Source organism: Cygnus olor, chromosome 5, assembly GCF_009769625.2.
Source record: "Cygnus olor isolate bCygOlo1 chromosome 5, bCygOlo1.pri.v2, whole genome shotgun sequence".
NCBI classification, from domain to species: Eukaryota; Metazoa; Chordata; class Aves; order Anseriformes; family Anatidae; genus Cygnus; species Cygnus olor.
In genome coordinates this window covers 9240137-9263111 of record NC_049173.1, presented here as the reverse complement: position 1 = coordinate 9263111, position 22975 = coordinate 9240137, and the positions used below count along the sequence as shown (strand labels likewise).

General features: G+C 44.5%; 1 protein-coding gene across 6 annotated transcripts in view; it reads right to left on the bottom strand.

Annotated features, from left to right (window-relative positions):
- The window catches only part of AKT1 (AKT serine/threonine kinase 1), a 72358-nt gene extending 50685 nt beyond the window's left edge, over nt 1–21673 (bottom strand). Inside the window, exons 1-3 of one of the 6 annotated variants that reach the window (XM_040557442.1) lie at nt 21390–21669; nt 17719–17876; nt 14915–15089 (exon numbers count right to left, since the gene is read on the bottom strand). In XM_040557442.1, coding sequence (XP_040413376.1) covers nt 14915–14960 — 46 coding nt within the window. In that variant the 5' untranslated portion in view covers nt 14961–15089; nt 17719–17876; nt 21390–21669. Of the gene's footprint in view, nt 1–10124; nt 10144–14914; nt 15090–16073; nt 16089–17718; nt 17877–19138; nt 19453–21278 lie in introns of those variants that run through there. The other 5 variants (XM_040557443.1, XM_040557441.1, XM_040557444.1 and 2 more) reach the window with 5 other exon arrangements.
- Nucleotides 21674–22975: the final 1302 nt, after the last annotated feature.

Here is a 22975-nt window from a genome sequence, read left to right as displayed (position 1 = left end):
TCATACGCAGACCCTGGCTCCAGGCTTCACACAACCATCTTGTCTCAGATAAAACAAATACCATAGGCTGCAGACTGCTCAAGGTTTCTCATTTTTGGCACAGCCAGGCTTCAACCCTGCCCTCAAAGGCTCTCTCTTCTGAGTGAAATGGCACCTCAGGTCCAAAATTTACTCTGTCCTTGGGGACCCCAGCTGCCGCCATCCAGAGCGCCAGTTGTGAAACAAGCTTCTACAACCTGACATTAAATGCTATTTTGTCAATTCCCTCAACCACTCGCAGTCACTATTACCGTGGTACAAACAGCACAGGTCCATGACCCTGTGGATTACCTGGCCCATCTCTGCTGGCAAACTGGACCTTCTGGCCCAGGCCTTCCCTTTGTAACAGGTTCCTGCTGTAAACTTCAACCACCATGAACACAATGTGAACCCAGAGCATGCCTCGTCTGCTTCACTCGGCCTCAGAGTCCCAAGGACCTGCAGCCAACCAGCGAGAGTTGACGATGACCATCAAGGCTCTCAACCTCCATCAGTGACATAAGATAACACTAGTCTGCTTTGGAGAGGATCAGAAAGAACAAAGCTGGCCCCACCACACATTTTGCCACCCATATTTCACCCTGACATCACTCCTCTCCCCCATCTTTTGCACCAGGACTACAGAAGGAGGAGGAGGAAAGACAGGATGAGGTTAGAAACATTCCTGCTTCCTCACAGCAAAATAAACATAACAACAAATCCCAGCAGCTCTAAAGCCATAGAGCATTCTTAATAAGCCTCACATCCCGGTAATTAAAGCAAAAAGCAACTTCTGGTTCCAAAGCACAGACCCAGATTACTAACAACAAGTATTGAACTAGTGAGGTTTATTATTACATGATTTGAACCTTTTCCTTGACAAAATCCAGATTTCTGTATTTGAACAGATCAGACAGCATCGAAAAATGACAAAGCCTGTTGACAACAGAGAAACTACTATTTATTTTCTGTTTGTTGGCCATCACGAGGAATCTCAAAGCTAAAACCAAACCGCTCTCATCTACAAGTAAGTTTGTTATTCTCCCTCAAAATCTGACTCAGCTTTGCACGACATTCCCAACACCAAACTGGTCAAAAAAAGTCACAGTACTTCATGTTGAAAGGAACCATCAGAGGTGATCTGTCTAATCTTCCACCCAAAGCAGGGCTATACAAAACTCCACAAAAGAGATCCTAACACCAACAGTACACGTAGGTAATTCAGGAGAACTATAAAAACTCAAGGGGAGGGGAAACGAATGCAACTTTATCAAACTCCAACTTTCAAATCAAATTTGAGGAACAAAACCTCAAGTCTTCTTGGCCGTTTGCCCTCATTTTAATCTCCTCGACTCCAGTAACTGGTTTGAAGATTGTCAGCGGAAAAATGAGTATCAATAAATATTCTCTGTGTGTAGTGGGCATAAGGAGGAGAAATGAATTCTGTGTTCCTCCATGTTTTATTCTACCACATGAATCGTGAGAGAAACAGCCAAGAATAGTACATGGTCAAAAAGGTATGCACTGCCTCTGAAGTACAAATGTGTGTCTACAACCATACATCCTGTTGAGTGTCATTCCACTTCTAAAATGGTGCCCAAAAAGCGAAGAGTCTCCAGAAACATGAGGTTTTGCCATAATCACACCCAGTCTAGCCAAGGGAGTAAACAAACCTCTTCAGGAAGCCAACAAGCACTGAAGCAGCCCTCTCCTAGTAGCCTGGAGCTGCTCCTGAGAAGAAAGCTTTCCTCTGGGCTTAGAGAGAAGCGTTCCCTTAAAGCGGGAAGAAAACTTCATACATATTCATTTTTTGCACATTCCTGCTAGTCACCTGTTAGTCAGAGAATGCTAAAAAAAAAAAAAATCACAGTAAATCTGACCTCTTCCCCACACCCTGTGTTTTACATACAGCTTTCTATAGCCTAATAATTTGTATTACTGCAGTACACTGCAACTTCACATACACTTCAGGAGCTGAACCAGCTGCTGTCAAAATAAAACAATAAGATAAGCCCTGCTCTGCAGACTTTACTGCTGTAAGGCAGGGACAATGGAAAGCCAGAGAGAAAAATGGAAAAAAAAAAAAAAAGGACCGATACTGGGCATCACAGTGAAGAGCAGTCGCAGTGCACATGCAGTGCAAGTTCATCAAGGCCTTTTATAAGCAACACAAAAAACGAGAGCTTTTAAAGAGGATAATAAAGCAGCACTGCAGATGTTTACAGGGAACATTTCCCGAGTGTGAAAGGGTAGCAGAAGAGAAAGCACAGAAGCGTTTGCTTGCCCCCACGTTGTAGTCACAGTATTGAGACATGCTAGGCTAACTGGAGGCAGAAGTTAACATCTTAAAAATAGGTATGAAAAGGAAAAGCAGCTGCTTTTGCAGCTCGATGCCACAGAGGAACTAGCAGATAGCAACAGAGAAGCAGCCCAAGAGAACTGAGCTCTGCAGCAGCCCTCTGAATGGGACAGGTTACATGCCAAGCATGTAAAGTTGCACGACGATGCAAACCAATGAAAAGTATATTCCCCACCACCACCACCTCCATGTTTGGCTTTTGTTTCCCACTTTCATGAATAACGGTATAATCCATCATCTACAGCAGTGTTAAACACATCAGTTACTCTGAAGATCAAAAATCCAGTCTCTGCAGACAATCTGGTTATAGCTGCTGTAGAGCTGAGAGAAGTCAGTATTTCAGAAAGAAACTTGACCACCTGCTGCTCTGAGCAGAGCAGTCAATACAGGTATGTACGTAAAACCATACTTTTCTACAAAATTACAACCAATATTACCCAGAAGACAAACTAGACAGGGAAAAAATGCATGAACTCCAAATGGTGCAGTCATGATGAACTGCCTAGCTAACAGCCTTCACCCGATTTTCACAGATTTTGCCCATCTTAAAATCATATTATATTGTTCCAGGTGAACAATCTACTACAGCCACTGTACATCTGTCTACAGCCACTTTAAAGTTCTCGCTTCCTTTCAAGTCAGAGGGTAGATATCTGTATTGCTTGGACATCTCAAAATCTGAGGCATTAAAAAAAAAAGTAATGGCAGTTATTATGAAAGGATGAAACACCTACAGTACAAAATACTCCTATTGCAGCAAGAACAGGACATTCTAACCCAATCAAAGCACTTACCAAGTCTAGTGCTCGAGTTTACTTGGGATGAGTCCAGGCCAAAAGCAAGGCTCAAGTTTTACATGACTGCAGCAGCGCCACCACGGCTGAGGAAAATAAGCAGCTCCACAGCACCTGCCTTTTACAGGACCATTTACATTGTTCAAAATACGAGGCCAGGTTTGGCTGCTAAAGTCTTTGCAAGCCCATAGTGCAAAGGAGAAGAATCACCCCAGCCTGTAAAAGGCCTGAGGAAGAAGGCCTCGTTTTACCTGAGCACGCCGAATGTGGCAACAGCTGGCGGCCACGGAACAGGCAGAACCCTTTAAAAATACACAAAGTCGTTTATTACACTGGGACAGTACTTCGCGTTGCACAATCCAAGCTTTTGTTTCAAGCAAGAAAATGTTTTCTAAATATTTTGTCACCATGACAGTCTAGCCTTGGACTCGTATTCTGCCCTTGGTTACTCCAGAAAAGCCCTGTGAAGCCAACTGTGCTATCCAGCTTGTCGCCGAGTCCTTGGGCCACCGGACAGGCCTGCCTGGCAGGGCAGCCCCGTACTGAGCTTTGTGATCCCAAGTCACCTTGCCTACTCACAAACTAAAGCCTTCTGTGCAAGAGCAACATGAAGAAACGACATCGTATGTAAGGGGAAGATGGTTTTGTGACTAGGAAATACAAACATCTCTCCAACAGGTTCAGCTTTATCCAAGGAATACAGGCAAAACAAAACAATTCCCAAGATAGCAGAAACAAAGTATTTTAAACACAGAGAGAGAGAGCACCATGGCAAAACATCCAGGCTCTGAGGGCCCTGTTCCAAGTGAAAACATTTCTTTCAGGGACAGGAATCTGGCAAACTGAGTCTGAGCAGATCGAGCCTCGGTCCGCAGCGCTGAGAAGAGCAGCCGACCATTTCTGTAAGACTCAGGAAGGCCGCAGAAGGCTTGTGAGGAACAAGATCAACGGGGTGTTTATATGCAGCCAGCAGCGTCATGCGAACAGGCGGGTTAGTTTGTGAAATGAATGTTTGCATTGTCAGTTAAAAGAAGAAGAAAAAAAAAAAACACCCTCTATTCCACACTTTTAAGTTTCCAACATTAAAAACATAGCAGGGGAAGGAAGCGCTCCGGCAGCCAAAATTTACAAATTCTTACCATAACTTTGGCACAGTAAACTTCTCCAGTGTCACAAAGGCCTATTCTTCAGGGGGCTTTTGTTGTCTCTTTTTCAGAAGGCCTGATCCACATGTGAAATATATTAAACACATGCACACACAAAATGCCAACAGAAGCATAAACATGGGCACTTTTGTGTACATGTGTGTGTTTCCAAAGTTATATCTGTTTTCCCTTACACAGAAACATACCTCGTAACAGCCTGGAGGCAGAGATTTCTGCTTTCTCTCTCTTTACCAGCAAAGCTCTGTAAGCTTTTTCCTTTCCCCAAAAGACTGCAGTGCTATTTTATTTTAATTAAAAATTCAAATCAGTGACAGATACTCCACCTCAGGAGTTGCAATCAGCAGCCAGGTTTCAAGAATTTAACAAAGAACGAAGATTTCCACACAGAGTTGTTTATGGTTTTTGTTTGTTTGCTTTGTTTTTGAAACTGGAGCAGAAATTCCTCAGTATAACCTTTCATTGTTTGAAAGCCACCTCACCAGAACCTGAAAGGGAATGCTAAGACTCCCCGTAACACTCGGCATTACTGCATTGTAAAAACAAATCTAAGCTTTGAAAGTCAGCACTTTTCCTTCTTATTATCTGAAGCTATTAAAGAGCCCTAATATAGATGTAAAAGAAATACAACAGAAAATCCTGCCTGATCTAAATACATATAGCTAAATTTATCTTTCCATTTTCAACACACTGCTCGGTGATTGGGCATTTAGACTTCTATTCACCGGCTAGAAAAAAAGCCAAATGGTACGTTTAAAAAAAAATTGACTTTGAAATATTGTTATGAGAATGGGGACAAGCTACGTAAACCCTAAAATTCTGTGGATCTTTGTATTCACGATTATTGTCACAAACTAAAGGGCTCATATTCCCTACTAAGCAAACATTTACAATTAAATCCATTCTGCACGATGCATTTGCATTTTGAGATAGAACAGTCAGTTGTTCAGCTGCTGTGATTTAGATGGATTGGTTCATTATTGCTGCTGTTCGTTTTCAGCTACACTGTATAACAAAGGGGTGCCAATGTAGTCTTGAATGGCTTTAAAGCTAACTATTCTGGTATTCTTCCATGATGATGTAATTTAACTATCTACCCTTCTCTTGGATCAAGATACCTCGACTTTACAGGCTAAACTTCAGCAGAAACAACATAACCAAGCTGACACAAGAGCCTTCAATAGGCAGTATCTCTGAAGGCTGCTGCTGGCAAGCTTTCAATGATTTTCACATACGAAAAAAGTAATTTTTCCTAATTCTCATTTAGGATAAATACTTTCCTATCATGCAAGTAACATGGCAATCTCGGCTTCCACTCCTGGAGATAAATCAGTTATGTAGTAAAACTATATATTGTACCAGAAAAAACAACCTAGAACTACAACAATCTCCAATACAATGCAAACTTCAGGTTGAAAAAGTCAACTATTATCCTACTCCTTCACTGCCTGAAATGTACCAAAGGCAGTATTAAAGCAATGACGCCATTTTTCTACTGAAGACCACTTTAAAAGTCCAGTTTTATTAGAATATATATATATAGACATCAAAGAAAAAGGCATGATGATAGCAGTGTTTCACCTACCAATCCAAAGCAGTCTTCTCAAGACACTGCCAAAGCAACACAAAAAACATTTATCAGGAAATGACTTGATTACTGAATTTACAGCAGCAAGAAATTTGTGTCCTGTGTTCAGAAATCAATTTCCACCTGTAAAATTACTTCCAAGCCCCACAACCAGCACTGTCACCATAAATTATCACAACGGAATTCTAGTCTGGTCCACGCATAAACCTGCAGTGGAATAATAAACATATGATGTAGCTAAAATGCTGCAAGTACACCTTTAGTCAACCCTTGAATTAAGAAATAAATGCCTTCAGTTGAAAAGCGATCACTTCTCGTGGTGTTCCCAGTTTAATTTCTAATTAATAAAGGAGATTGCATGGTTGAAAGTTAAAAAAAATAATAAAGTAAATCAATACAATGAAAACACTTTCATTTAGGTAACCGACTGCTATTTATAGAAGCTTTGCAGACCACAGACAGAAGCAGGGATGTGTATGACACGCACACAAAAACAATCCAGACAACCTGTGCCTGGAGGTCACTGAAAAGCAACTAGCAAGTATGAGTATTCCCACTCTGCAGCTGTGAAGAGGCCTAACAATGGATTTTGAGCTGTTCAACAGTTTTGTGCAAGGGTTTAACTTTTTACCAATGCTCCAATTGTTGAAGCCCAACTGAGGCACAATGGCAAGAATATATAAAATAGTGTGCATCCGTGTATTTCAGGGCATAAACCCTACCTACTGTAAATATTTGGCACACCAGTGTAACGACATCATTCCAAACACGTGGTGTTATGCTGGCAGATAGGATATGGCACACACAAGGACTCATATGGAAAACACATAGCAAAAATTTTAGAAAAGTATCTCTTTTTCTATTAACTCGATATTTAAATTAACTGGAGTTTAATGGATAAAAAAGCAGTTCAAATAGAGTTTCATTTATATGAGTCTATTATCCATTAGACCTGTCAAGCCCCTTGCAGCAAATGTAAAGTTATTCTTCCTTAACACGAGCTTTCTGAAGTATAATCAGGATAAATTTCTCGAACCCCACATCCTCTAACGGAATTGCAGAAATAGCAGGGTACAATGTACAGCTAAGGATTCAAAAAAATATAAACATAGAAATTATTTTAAATCATATAATTTTTGAGACTTTTCTTTGAAAGCAATTTAACAGCCCTTTTTCTTCTCCTTAGTCTAAACTGTTAAGAAGCTACTCAGGTTATGTTTTCCAGTTTTCCTCTACATTATGAGAATTACCAAACTTCTCTACTTCAGAAAGGGACAAAACTGTCAAAATCTTGTGATGTCTACAGGTAGGGACTGATTTTATTAAACCAGAACCAACATAAGGCCTGCACTTAAAATTTGTGAATTAGCAGCGACTGCTGCTAGCAGCCACGACCCCCCATTGGCACCTGAAGTCCAGTGCCACCCGTGACTCAGGTATTTCTATCAGCACATCAACACGTGTTTTGGGAGCAAGCTCCAGGCTTCAAGACAAGCGCCTCCTGCGAAGGCTGTGGTTCATGGCCTACATAAAACCCGGCTCCCTGGCATGTACGTTCCGTGGTCTTCATTACGAGTAGGTTATTAAAGCCAAACAGAACAGACCGATGCGATATCACTGATGTGACAGCCCCACGGACGGCTCAGGTGGTGTGCGCAGTCTCAAGAGACACCCAGCACCTCTGCAGTCACGCACTGCCCCGCTGGCTCACGCTGCATTTCGGCGTGCAGTTCACCCAAGACCCAGGCTTTGGACAGCACCTCAAAGCTCTCCTGACTTACCCCAGAGACTCAGGAAAACAGTAACTGACAACTCTCTTCCTCTGCCGGCAGTGCGTGACGGTTGTTTACCGCGCCTGTTCTCAAATACGACCATGCACTTTTGCATGAATCGACAAATTTCACAACAGTGTTTGACCATCTATCTTTTCACATTTTTGGCTCAACTTGACGAGGTGGGAGAATAATCTAAGAGCTCGTAACATGCTTTCACTCAAGTTCGGTCTTCGTTATTTCCCCCTTTCAGTTGCAATAAATATTTCTCACAGAAGCACACTACTTCACACCTAATATGGTGCTATTCTTTCTCCATTCTTTTTCTTCCTCTTTCCTCATATAGTTTCCTGGTTTTTGTTCCCCCTTTAAGACGCATATTGTACCTGCAACATAATACATCTGAAAATAATAATCCCTCCTCTGTCTTCCCCCCTTGAGAGATGATTTTTCAATAAGGCTCAACTTGTTTCTTTTCTTAGTAAATCAGTTACTTTGATATGTAAAAGGGAAAAAAACACAAGGCTGACAGGGTTTGTTTTGTTTTTTTTGTACAACAATGCTCCATCTTTTAAAACACATTCAAATGAAATGCTCAAATGTTAAGCAATCCTCTCTTCCCAGCACATATTAAGGTTTGTTTCCTTATTCCTTGAGTGAGTCTGAGACCAACAACCACCCCAGCAGCTTCTAGGAGACCTTTACAGAAACACAAACTGGATAAAGGGAGACCCACTACACGTCACCATGTCATATAAGAGTCTAGAGCATCAAACTCCTCGCCAGCCTTTTCAGGTGATGAAGCCTAAGGCTGATGGTGCTAAAGCAGAGGAAGTTCAGGGAAGGAGTGCAGCTGATGGTGCATACACGGGGGAGCACGAGCAGGGAACTGTGGAAGGGAAGGAAGCTTCTGGCGTTCACACAGGCTGCAGGGGCAAACATTCTGACGGGAGGACGAGGCACCAAATTTAAAAGGCATAGCACAGCCCCTCGCTTAAAATCGCTCCTGCAAGAACAATGAGCACAGCTTTACTCTCTGCTCCCCTTACCTCAAAATAGCACACTCAATTAGTGCTTCTTCCTAAGTTCAAACCTGATGATTTCTCAATCTGCCTACTGAGGGAAAAAGAAAAAAAAAAACAACAGAAAACCACACGTGGATTATTCTTTTTTTTTTTTTTTTTTGCACAGACCTAACTTTTATTTTCCTCCTCCTGTAAAATAAAGGAACCACGAAAGAGAGAGGATCAAAGACAACTCAAGCGGTTTCTGTGTAAACCACTGTATAAAGTGTTACCAGGCTCGCTTTAAACCATGCTTGTAATGTCCTAGATCCTTCATTGCCAAATCTCGTCACAAGAAGCAGCAGCAATTTATGACACTACGCCAATTTTAGAGATAAAATTGAGACCTAGTTTGTTTAGTTTCTGACATACAATAAAACAGAATATGAAAGTAAACTTCCAGAACTGACATCAACAATCTGGCCATCTACATCTGAGTTGTTCCTCTTTGTCATTCAGACTTGCATCTAAGTTCCAGTTTACCAACACAGAGAAAAATATCTAACCTAGCATGGCTTCTCTAAAGAACCTTACTCTTCTCTAGAGACCTGTGTGTTCCGAAATAAAGGTGGAGGAAAATGTTGGAACACAAATCCTGGGAAAAGTCATTTTTACTGTGGAAAAAAAACATTTGGACTTTGCCATTCAAAAATGTGAAGCTGTGACTTAAAGAATGGGTTTTCATAAATGACAAAGTTCTGGCCGGAAAGACGTTTCAAAAAGGACACTGAAAAATAAAGAAACGGACAAAACCTGAAGCAGTCTGCTCAGGGGAGGGATGATGAGCCACTTCTAGGCTGCACTAGCTCTCTCCCCGCTCACAGACATGGTACAGTACAACTACACTGCACTAGGTGGTTCCCAGCCTTTGACTCCCCTGTCATCCACAGCAGACTTCTTACAGTACGCTGTACCCAGTCTGTTTCCTATGATCTCTCCACAAATAACGCCGTCAGATGAGGTTTACCCTCCAAAGTCTAGCTGCCTAGCCATTATCAGCTCATATTTCTCCAGATGTTTTGTGATCTCATCCTTTCTTAATGTCTCTAGCATCTTGCCTACCACCGAGGTCAGATTTATTGGTTGACGATTTCCTGGTTCCTCCCCAGTCCCCTTTTCCCAGAACAGGGCTAGCAAAATGAAAGCAACTGAGAACTAGCATTGCAAAACCATAGCCCCTTGTGTTGAAAAAGAGACACACAAGAAAAACCACAAACTGACACAGCTTATCTTTTGTTTTCAATAAGAGCAGCAAAAGATTTCCCTACACACCCGAACCTTCAGCTCTGGGAGTAACAACAGCTTCTTTCCCCTGTTACAAACTTCCCCGCTCCGTTCCTTGTTCAGCCCCCGTCTCGTTTCTTACCTTTCCTTTTACCCCCAGTTTTTCCTCTGAAGCAGCTGCGCCCTCTCTAGCTCGCATCTTCTGAGTTCAGATGTGTCTTAGGATCCTTTGTAGCAAATGCCACAGCCTCTCCTTTGAAATACCGTGAAAGCCAGCCGATGCTTGAACTACGCTGAACCTCGAAGGTTCTGGTTACACAGGTCATCGAGAAAGTGCACTGCTATGTCCCACAGACGGACAAAAGCCAAGGTAAAACACGCACAGAAAACAGCCCGAAATAAAACAAACACACATCCATACATACAAAAAGAGGTAGGGAACATGGTGAGAACAGAAAAGAGAGAAGAAAGAAGAGGTGAAGGAAAACAGCAACACAGGAGACCCAAAAAGTTAACTTCTGGTCATACATCTTGAGATCCCCTTTTGATTCATACTAAAAGGATACTAAAACTATGAACCTGTGCTCAAAATAACAAAACTAAAGTTCACAGTCTGTGTCACTCTCCTAGAGAAAGTTAAAAGAGCACCAATCGGTCTCTTAGTTGGTATTTTATATAAAATACTGACCCTGCATTCATTTCGTGCAATGAAGCTGTAGGAAGACAAGCCACCAAGGACTAGTGGTTATTTATTAGAACATCTGCGTCACTCCATTGCATTACCGAAATAATTCTTTAACAACTTTAGTAGTATTTCCAGCAGCGGAGTAAGTATCTTTTGTATAATTTCTCACTTAAGGACCTGTAGTAATTTTGATCAACTTGGCAGCCAAACTCTAAACTAGCCAAACAGTTTTATCAGCCTGAAGTCCATAGAAATTGATATTTGGAGGACATGTTATGGTTTTCATGGTTAAAATTACTGTGCTATGCTCATAGGCCATTTAAAACCAAGAAAAATTAAGAAGTAGCTCCACATTTGCTGCCAGATATCAATGGATGAGTACACAGGTTTCTCCTGTTGCTTGTAATTGCCTCATAGTGAGAAACTTAGATTTCTATTTCCTTTTTCAAATGTCAGTGTACATTTTTCCCTCCCCCTCCTTCCGTCCCTCCCTCTCTCTCCAAGCCTCCTCTTTCCATCAGTTTATGCCCTAATAGGAAAACCGGACATAGGAGGAAAGACAGAGATGACAGAGTATCGAAACACACAATCCCACTCTTTGTTAGCCTTGCAGAAAGGCTTCAAAAAAAAAAAAAAAACAGGATGAAGACTGAAGACAATAGAAGGACTTTTATAAGCAGGGAGCAGAGCAGAGAGACGTGAGAAATCCAATGAGATCTTTAAGAATGAAACAGTAAAGTAAATAAAATACACTCGGGCATTTCTCTTTCATCTAAAAACCTCCGCGACACACGATCAGAAGTGAGGATACTCACACACATCCAGAAACCCAGTCACCTCAGAATTTCAACAAGCAGCTATTTGGGCAGATAATTTTCCTCCTTCCTGCCCTGTCCTCAATCCCAATTACAGCACCTCTGGCACTACCCATTTCCCCCGTACTTCCCCACTAAGCGACCCTCTGCCACAACACCGCTGGGGACTACGTGTGCCGAATGCACACACACACTGCACCACCCCAAATCCGAGTTGCTTCCCTCCACGTTCTCCATGTGTGTGTTCGAACACTCAGCTACGCAGCTAGGCAGAAGTGGTTAGTATTTTAACCGCCGTTTTTGTCTTGCAAGAGTCCCTCGCCTCACTGCGACTGGAGTAACAGCATCAAGCGCTGCCAAGTGGGAAAAGAAAAAAAAAAAAAGTTCATTCATGAATTCTTATATTTCTGCCCGGCTGAGGTTAGACGTGTCGTGGAGATGACTCCAGCCTCCACACAAACAAACATCTGTGCTACTGGAAGTGGGACTTCCTTCGTGCGACCGACTTACAGAACTGCCAAGAGCTCTCGGCCAGGCAGAGATGTTTAATTTCATTTCTCCATTTGTATTTTTAATCCTGGAAACAAAAACAGAAACGTAAAGCAAGCTGACAGAAGAAAACAACTCCAGAATTCTCGAAAGCCCTGCTATTTCCCTGCCAGGCCAAAACACCTGCTCCTGATAATGATGGCTTTATGCTTATATACACCTGCCATCCAGAAGGGCTCCAGAGCACTTTGCAGGCTGCTTTATACATACACAAATCATTAAAACCACCAAAATTAAGCTGCTGCCGGGGCGAGATGGAGCAACTGTTCAACTGCACACAGCCACGCTGTTCAACTGTTTAGGACGTGAACTAAAAGACACCATATCCAACTGAAGCTACGGGGGAAATTTGGGGTAGGGGGAATGTAATTGCCCAAACTGGATTTTGGCCAGTCGCTACTGAACATATTTGCATGTGGAAAGCCCTAGGATGTTTGAAGACCACAAGCAGTCCAACCTTCAGTTTTATGAACTACCCCAACGACAAACAATATACATTTCCTATATCGAAAATCCTCCTTTAGAAGTCCCTCCCTGCAGTAATTACTGTTTATGACCTAACTTCAGAAGCTCGCAGTATCTGACATCAGTTTTGGAAACATCCTGTGGTTGTAGCACTTGATCTTGCAGAGCTAGCAAACTGATAGGGTCTGACAATAAATGTCGATGATTAAAAAAAAAAAAAATCATTTACAAAACACACACACACAGTGGATCGGTTCCTCCTCCACACTCCCACAAGCCTAAAGAACTGAATTTCTCAACAGAACATAAAGCAGAACAACTGAGAGAGTAACGGAGCTGGCGCGCAGAGCACACCGAGGAGACGTGCTGCTTTCTAAAACCCTCCTCACACGGACAACACCAAATCAACAGCTGCAACATCAATAAAGCGGAATTAAGTAGGTGTCACCGCACCTACCAAGAAGGGAAAAAGGCATCGGGGAACTGGTTAAAAAGATCGGGAGATGTGGCACCCAAAAAACGTCGAAGTATGTTTAATAGTTGAGGCACAAATCTGCAATCTCAAATATATGCAGAACATGCAGAGTAACGTTTTGGAAATGGAAATGTGTTCAGCAGATAATCTCATCATACTGCTATCAGCCAACCATCAGAGATAATAATCTGTTTCTGTAAGGTAATTTAAAATAGAAAAAAAAATAGATCAACAGATCAGGGCATCTTTTACTAAGACCTCCTCCACAGGTCTCTTTACTTGACAGTAGCTTTATTGTAATACTAGAAACAAAGAAAATCAGTTCTCAAGAGTAAACACAAACAAGTTTGAAATATGCCTGTCTTAAAGTTTCAGACACATCTGCCTCTGAATCCTCCTACGTGATTTTACACTTCCATTTTCATACTTTCTAAAACGTTTCTCCCTCAAATTTTTGTACAGTGTTCCTCAAAATATCTTTTTTAAAAGTTAGAGATAAGTATAGAAATAATTGTAACAAAGGAAGATTAAAAAACCCACAGTCTAAAAACATTTAAAACTAAAAATATATCGCTTATTTAAGAGTTTCTAGATTCATAAACGGGAATGGAAACATGGTTTTGTGTTTCTTTCTCCTATTTAACCAAACACAGCAATCCACAAGTCTGTTATCAGAATAAAGTAGCCTGGGTACACCAAAACTATCCAGGGAGTTAATTAAAAAAATGAGCGGATAGGAGCATTCTTACCCTTGCTTCTAAGTAAAACAGACCAGAACAACAACGACAAAAAAGCACAACAAACTTTATCAAAGCGTTTTTACGTCAAGCATCAGATAATTTGCTCAACTAAGCTGTATATCCAGCTGTTAAATATATGTATTTCCACTCTTTTAAAACGTGGATTATAAACTTTATTGTTGCAGATGAGCCATCAGCCTTTATCAAGGTTATGATAATGTATTTCCATTTCTTCCAAAAATAATTACGCTATACCTTTGCACCTTCAGGCATGTTGTTGCAAACCCTCTAGAAAAATCCTGAGTCTGCAGAACCACGCAAGCTTCCCTACTGCTGGGGCATACAGATTTTGCTTTTGGTCCAAAAAATGACGGTATTATGGAAAGTACCTAACACTGGTCTCTCCTTTCCAAGAAAGGATAGTAGAGGACAAAGAGACAGGTAAGCCAAGAGCCTTGGAGGAGCAGCATCACAGTACTTGAAAACAAACACTCTCCTACACCCGCCCCCCATAAAAATAAGTACATAAACATCTAAGGATGCAAAAAGCTTAACTGTACTTGTGACTATGTTTTTTCAGTTTCACCACTCAGTTGAGAAGACTTTTGATAAAAATCAAATTTCACCAGTGGTAAAACAGAAACGCACCGAGCGCACAAACTCAAGGCTATTCTGCACGTCCAGGACACCGGTCCCGAGTGGTTCAGACACAAATCAAACACCACGTTCTCCAGCAGGTCTCTGCAAGAGGACATCACTGCTTGCAAAATCCAGGCGCATCGACCACCGTTCGAATGAAGATTCACCTCAAGACAACTCTACCTTCTATCGGCGTATGAAGACAAAAAGAAAAGCTACAGCCCTTCATTTGAAACAAATCATTTGCCACAGTTGAACCTTTAACACTCTAAGCATCATGTCCTTTAGTTGCTATCTTCACAATCATTCTAAAACCAAAGAGCTGGTGCAGTTTTCGGCAAACTCACACGTGCACAAACCCAAAGAAATCCCCTTGCAACGTGTGCTTTCTCAGCTTGACAAAGTCACACGCGCTCCTTCGATGCAGTTTCCCGCTAGGGTGGACAGGAGAACAAGAACTGACAATTTCAAGGTACCCTGTTAAAGGGCACATGGTGCCCTGAGAGAAAGCCAATCTAGTGCATGATCCAACACCCTGTCGTCCTGGAAAGAAAAGACACTTACCTCGTTTGTGAAGCCACCCTTCCTTCACTATTGCTACTTCATTCATAATGGCAGGAATGTCTCTCGGAAGATCAGCTTACGCCAAAAGATCACTGTTGAAATTTCTGAGCTCCAGCAGAAGCGTCCACAAAGGGGCTCTTGTCGGGTTTGCCGTTTTTCTCCTTCTCGGCTACTTCTAAAAGGATCAAAAGAAGAGTCCACTGTCATTTGAAGTACATCACGTGGTAAATCGGGGATACAACAGGGAGTAGCTTTCATTGCTGGTTTGTTTTTATTATTTTAATTACAAATCCTAAATGAGGGCTTTGCTCTTCACGAGGATATTGCTATCTCCGTGGGTGGAGGTGCTGGAACAAGTGCCTGCTAGAGCCCTGCTTCTCCACACTGTCTAGAGCAGAGGCGGCTGCAAGACTCTGCCCAGAAGACATCTCCCAGCTCTCCAACAACATCAAGCTCCCCTCGACAATCAAAATTCTGAGATTTAGCAAAGTCTTGTTGTATTTCCCGGCAAGACTTCCAGAACTTCTTCTGGAAGGTTTCCTTACAGCCTGCTGTATGCCAGTCTATCAACTAACACACAGTGCATCTTAGAGATAAAGCCCTGAGAGTAAAAATTCCCAACACTTTGCTTCACGTTTTCCTAGCTTCGGTGTCATCCTGTTCTCCCACTCAAATCTCCATGACTTTCCTCCAAATCGTCTTCTCTATCTTTGATATTTATGACGCCTACCTCTCTTAGACGCATACAGAGAACCTCAGATAAGCTCACGTACCTTTCTGCTATCCTAAATCAGCCCTTATAAGCACCGTGATCAATTTTATCACCCCTCTCTGAACTTGCTGCAGTTTGCTGCCGTCTTTCCTGCAATGAAATACACCTAAGCACAACTTAGGATTTTTACCAGTCCACCTTACGAGATGAAGTCCCTACCTAAATAGCCCAAAATTGCTGCATCTTACTGAAAACACATCTACCTCATGGCCGGCTACCACAGAAATGTTCTCCACATCTCCCTCCCTCACTGAAAGCAATCTCTTCCCAGATGCATCAGCTTTTATTATTTTTCTAAATTGAATCTGATTATTTTCCTGCTTGCGGTACAAATGTTCTCTGTCTGTCTTCCTTTAACGACTTCTGTGCTCTCAGAAGCGTCCGTACCTCCGTCCAGCTTGGTATTAGTTAAGCGATCAGAACTGTAATTGGTGACACGTTCTCAGCAGTAATTAAGGAGTTTAATACAGCAGAACCTAGCAGCGTTTGGAACATGCCACCGAAGACCTGGCTGTTACCGGCGTCTCTCTCCCAATTTGGAGACCTCACATCCCCACCTAACAAATATGTACCAGCTCTGCTTGCATTTGGCAGGCGTGCGTCAATTACTGCTGAGCACGCAGGTGATATCCATCAGAAACTAGATTAAAAAGCAACTAATTCCGCATAACTCACTGAGACACAGCCCTGCGTGGAAGAAGCAGGTGGTCAAAATGAGTCCAACCCAGAACCCAAACACCAGCAGGGACAGAGGGGCTGTGCCTTTCATTGCCAGAGCAGTAAAACACTCTGCAAAGCCGGGGAATCAAACCTGAACCATCGCTGCAAACCGAAATTCACTAGGAGAAGATGCAAGAGAACCAATATTTTGCCTATGAACTTCCACTGTTTGTCACTAGTCCTCAGCTCTTCCAGTAAGTTTATTTTTGGGGGAAATAATAAAAAAGATTATTTTTTTCTTCCAAATTATGGATCTGCCATGTCTTTCTGCTTGTAATTATCACTCCGAGAAACAGATAAGATGTTTGCCTGAGGGAGGGAAAACACACAAAAAAATGACACTGGGACAAGAGACTTGTAAGAATCCCTCAATTTCCCAAATAAATATGCAAGGACCATATGCTGCGGAATAGAGACCAGCAACCCACTGCTACCAGTTGTCCACAACAAATTCCTTCGGATCCAGAGCAATTAAGATACAATTTGATGAACATGGCAGGCTTTCGCCCTCCTTTCAAAAACACATGCACAACAGTCACTCTAGCTAAAGTGACTTGTTGATGTCAACAGGAGACGAGACCTCACTTCAGGGCTTCACAGAAGCACCCAGCAATTTGCAAAGTGTTGAGCAAAACCCCCAAGATTATCGCAGCTTAGGTATGGAAACGCAACACCAAGGTGTGAAAGTTAACGCATCGAACGTGGTGCGTAACAGAAAACGGGGACGGCGTAACCTGCCTCTGCGCCTTGAATTCAGCAACTCAACTGCATTGAGCCGACAACATCCTTTTCAACAATCGTACTTTAAAAAAGCTATGAGCCAAACTAGTCTGTAGAAAGCACAGTCCTATTATTTAAAACAGAAAAAGGAGCGAGGGCACGGAACTCGGGAACCTCCAGCTAACTTATTCCAGGTTTGTCTGGGTTGACGCTTGCCAAGATTACCACCTGGCAACCTCCTGCTCCTCACGGCCTAAATCGTCACCTCAGACTGAATCAGAGTGACTATGCAGCCCAAAAAAGCAGATCAGCAAAGAAACCCAGAGTTCAGAAGAACTACTTGTTCTGGGTTCCTGTGGCATCCAAAAAATTTGGGCTGCCCTCTGCCTACAGTTCCTACACAAGAAGCATCCATCCCCCAACTGCTACCGTAGCCCTGCCCTCAGGGATGTGTCTACCTGCCCATCTCCTTCGAGGGGAAAGAGGAGGTCGAACAGGGCAGAGGATATTATAAAGGAGCCATGCACAGAACATCAGGGAGCATGGCACAATGAAGGGGGAAAAAAACCACTAAACATCCCCTACCACCAACCTGCAGCGTGGGCTCCACCTCGCTCCTTCAGCGCACTGAATTTATTAGAGGGAACTTAGTTTTTCTTCAGTGTGAAGAGCTGGGAATCCCTTCTCACCGCGCAATAAGACGCCCGTAGATGCAGCTCCAACAGCAGCAAACCCACTCTATCTGGTATACTTCAAAAAACACATCCAAGTTGGGCTTAATATATGTATTTAAATAAAAGACTATCGAACAGAGTGATAGCAAGTAATAGAGAAATTTCTTGGAAGAGAAGAGAAAGTTAACTACAGGTCAGTGTATTTCTGAAGATGTGTAAACCAGAGAAAGTTCCATTTGCATAAAATCCTTAGAGGAAAAAAAAAAAAAAAAAGTGATTACAGACCTCATTTATGGCCGTCTAGGAATGGTTCCCAGTGAGCAGAGGGCATCTGAGGTAAGTATGACCTGGCTGCTCCAGCCTGTGTCTGCACATGACTGAATGCTGTCAAAACCTAAACAACTCCGTCTTTTAGCGTTCAGTTTGCTTATTTTCAGCAGGCATTTCTGTAATACCTTTTTCAATTCCAAAATATTTCTCACACGGGTGAAGCGCAGGAAATCACGAATAGCGTGACATCAACACCCTATCACGGTGTGTGCTGATTTTATGCATGCATTAACTCCTTAGAGGCTATTCTTCACAAATAATGAGATAACTCACTTCCCCGTGCACTGCAGCAGTGAAACCTGCTTTAAGGAGTCGGTCAAACAAACAGAAGGTGGAGCTGAACCATCTTTTCCCGTATTTGGGAGAGTTCCTTCTCTTTTGGCTCTTCTACTTATGTTTGCGTCCTTCTGCCTCCAAACCCCTCCGAGATGAATCTGTCCTCCTCGCCCTCCTTCCAAGGTGAAATTTTATATTCCTTTCTATCCAAACTCTAAAGGAGAGCAGGAAGAGAATGAATTCTTCCATAACGCTGAAACTTAAGCTTAGGGGATGCAGGAGCATCTCTGGTAATTACTTCATCTTTGTGAAGGAGAGAAAGCCTCGCTCGAAGGAGGACCAGATCCACCAGATCCAACTAGATCCTGCCCAGATCAGCTGGCAAGCTGGCCGTGCCCATCAGTCCAGATCAGGACCACAGCAGGATGGCTCAAAGAAGGATCCAGCTGCCTGTTTGCCTGCCTCGGCCACAGGACACGGTCACAAGAGCAGACAGGACATATAAGAACTGCAGGGGAGCAGAGACGTGTGTGTTTGGGCCCATGACATGTGATATCAGGGTAACCTGCGCTCTTTCACATCTCATTTTGAGCTCGCAGCCAATTGCATCTAAACTGCACAGGCACACAACGAAGTTGGGCTCCAGCCAACATTTTAAGTAGAGCGTGCAGAGAGGTATCCCCACCAGGCTTTGACCGGTGAAGTACATCTCCTGTATTATGCAAATCCTACCTTCGGTGTTTCGCAGGAGCAGCGCTGCTTCCAGTGCACCCAAGGCCCTCTGAACTCACAGCAGCTTCGCACCATGACCCAGTTACCAAATCTGGGCAGGCAGCTTTCAAGGAAGCCCAGGACCAAGCAGTTCCAGCATCTTAGCTTACTTTACAAAAATGCACTGAGGGCCTTGAGTTAGGCGTGGTCACCAATGTTTGCTCCTAGCCCATCTTAGAACAACACCGCATCGAAACAGGTATTTCGTGACTGCTTGTGCTGCTTATCGCTAGGCTTGGAAATGCTCCTCTGATGCTAAGAGCAGTAGAAAAAATGGTAGCTGGAGAAGAAAATAAAAATCTCTAAAGCCACTTCCACTTTTCTTTCAATCTGTCAGCGTAATCTAGGCACACAAAGCTGTAATTTGTCTTTACTAATCAATAGTCAGGAGGTTAATTTTGTTCAGGTGAGGGGCCGGAGTTACGACACTCAGCTGCCCAAGCTGCAACCACAACTACGGTTTGATAGGACAAACGAAGCTGCGTATTTCAAAACCGAGCGATGGCAGAAAAGAAACCTCTTCATACTCTCTCTGTCAAAGACACTGGCTAGACAAAATCCTCTTTATGTTCCAAAGCAAGAACAAGTCCTTTTACAGTTTACACTCAAATAATTTAAGAACTGTGCTGCTCAGAACTTCTGCACCAACTTAAGATACATTTAATCAAATTCCATTTTAAAGTCTTTATAACAGAAGTTTTGTTCAGCTCCCCAAACCAAGACAGTTTCGAACCTATCTGAACCCTTAATGTAATCACTTATGGGTCATTTTTATAAGCCAGCAAACCCCAGTGCTGGAGCTACAGGTTACTCGCGGCCACTGGATCAATTCTTCCATTTGATTTATCACTGCTGGGCACCAAAACCAGCTCTATAAACGTCATACACGATGAAAACCCTCCTACTTAAAAAAACTCAAAGGTAGTTCCACAGCATCTTTAAATCTATTAACTCAGACAAATGTTGTGGCTGTCATCAGGAAATTAGCTACTACAAAAAAGTAATTACTAGTCATGCAGTATGTCAAATTTATTTACCTGTAAACAAATATTCTCCTGAATTAAGTGTTAGTAACTCCCCTTTATAACTGTATTTTGAAATGTACATCCCTCCCCTGGCACAAACAAAACAAATAAATAAAACAAACAAGAGCAAATCACGGATTTGCTTCTTATCTGTTCAGGATGGTAGGAAAACAAAGCGGAAAGAAAATAGTTACATACTTTCCAAAGGGCAAAAGGGGCTTGGGGGGGAACCCCAATAAGGTGTAATCTGCACTAGCATCAGTATCACGCTGTAAAACATATAAGAAGTCTCAGCGTGCTCCTGTACTCTATTAGAACTGTGTGTTCTGCAAAGAAAGAAGTAAAAGTCCTACAAGTCTCCAGGAACATCTCAGCAATTGCAGAATTTCACCTTTGGGGGGGAAGGGGGAGCAGGATGGGGTGAGGGGGCACCTGCAGACAGCACCCCACAGGTCTGCAAATAGAAAAAGGGGGGAAAAAATCGGCTCCAGAAAGGCTGCCCGAGGCCCTGCAGACACGGGGGGGGGGGGGGATCACCCCCCCATGTGCAAACACTCGGTGGTCTGCAAAGCAGCGCGGGCTGCCACAAAAGATAAGGGCAGAAAACGGGGGCGGGGGGAGACGGAGGGGAAGGGGGCGGAGGAGCTCTCGGCTACTTTATTTGCCACGCTTTCAGAAATAAGCCGTGCCCCCCGCATTCCCCCCCCCCCCCCCATTTCCCTCAAGGGATGCTCGGGCAGGTCCCGACCCTCGGCGGCGCTGTGCGGGGCGGGGAGCCCGGTGGGAGCCCCCCACCCCGCCACGCTTCCACCCACCGCCCCCTGGGGGAAGCCAGCAGCTTCCTGCTCTCCCCGAGCCCCCCCCCCCAGGCCGGCTCCACCGACCCTGGCCGGGCCGCAGCCCCCCCTAAAACCTCCCCCCAAAAAAACCTCACCCCACCCCCCACCCCCCATCTCGGCGGCCCCGGGGCTGGGCGGCGGAGGGGCGGCGGCAGCCCCCAGCCCGCCCCCGCGGCCTAAGGCGGGGGAGCCGGGGGACAACGGGGGACGCCCCCCAAGCCTCACCCCGACACCCACCTCCCCTGCCCGGCCCCACACGGCTCAGCTCGGCTCGGCGGAGCAGGCCCCGGCGCTTCCTTCCACCCCCCCCCCCCCAGCCCTTCCCACCCGGGGGAGCGGGGCACTTACCTGGCTGGAGCCCGGGGAGGAGGTGATGGGAGGGCGGCGGCGGCCGGGGAAGGGAGCCGGGGAGGGGAAGGGAAAAGGGGGGAGGGAAAGGGGGCAGCCGGCCGGGCCGGGCGGGCTCTCCGGCTGGTGCCGAGCTCTGAAGGCCTAACCGGGCTCACGGCAGCCGCCGCCTCCTCCTCCTCACCATCCCCGGGCGGCGGGGCGGCGGCTCCTCCTCCTCCTCCCCCTCTCGCAGGCCCACGGGGCTCGCACAGCCGCTCCGGCTGCCTGCCGGCCTCCCTGCCCGCCTGCCTCCCCCGCCGCTCCGCCTCCGGCCGGGAGGAGCAGCCCTGCCTTTCGCCTGCCTCCCCCCCCCCCCCAGACACACCTCAAAGAGCCGCGGGTGTCCGCGCTGCCGCCTCCTTCCTCCCCCCCCCCCCCCCCTTCCCCGTTCGTAATCCTCGCCCGGCGGCCGGGCTTCCCGAAATGCTGATAATTAGCCCCAAAATGCAAGGCTGCCGAGGGAGCCGTGGGGAGAGGCCCGGCGGCCTCGTGGCACCTCGGCCTGTGGGGAAGAGGGTGCTGCGTGACATGGTTGTCACCCTGCCCGAGCGACAGGATCACCTCAGGGTCCCCTCCAACCTCAACAATTCTGTGTCACCTCAGCACCACAGCGCCGGGGCGACTTTATGAGGCTTCCCCAAAACCATAAAGTACAAATCCACGCACGCACTACGCACGCAGGCATTCCCTGCGCCTACAAAATAGTGATCGATCAAATAATGGGGTATCACGGTATCTTTGAGGATATTTCAATACCCTTTTCCACAGCAGGTGGGCTGCGAGGTGCAGAAAGGCCAAGCAGTTGCCCAGGGGCTCAGGTAGGACAGCAGCCAGGCCCATGAACCTGGCTCCTGCCTCTCTCTAGGCCGCCCTTCTCTCAGCAGCGACAACCCAAAACGCCCCAAATTGCTGGAGTGACTCGAACTATTGCTTGCGGCAGGGCAATATTTTGTAAGGCTTTAAGAGCCGCTCTGCTCTGAGAAAAAAACGATGTTGCGGAAATGGCTTTGACAGATTTATTATTTCTCTGTGCTTCCAGTATCAAAATTTGCCCTGTTTACTCATTAAGGGATTTTGTTTATCTTCTAATTGACAGTGCCATAAACTCTAACTGGGCTGTAAGGATGATTTGATTTGTTCAGGAATGTACGATCGCTGATGATCGCGTTTCTGTAATTGGAAGCTAGTTAGAATTTAGAAAATGGCACATCTTCCCACAGCGTTGCACTGTTAACAAAATAAAGGTGCATAAAATGTGTTTACAGCAGTAAAGCTGGGGAATACGACTCTGCATTTACACTGGCAGCAAATCTATTTGATACAATAAGAGGCTTTCCCACCGTGTCATTTGAATGATTATGGGTGTTTACTGATATTCACATTTTAATTTTTTTCTTCTTCCATTTGGATCGACTAGGAGGTCTGTCCGAACTATCATCTCCACCACGAGTTTTCTGAGTGCCAAATGAATCGCTGGATTTTGCGTACATCAGTGCACTAGAGGAGCCAGTGACAAGAAAGAGGAGGAAGGGGTTTGCTCTTCT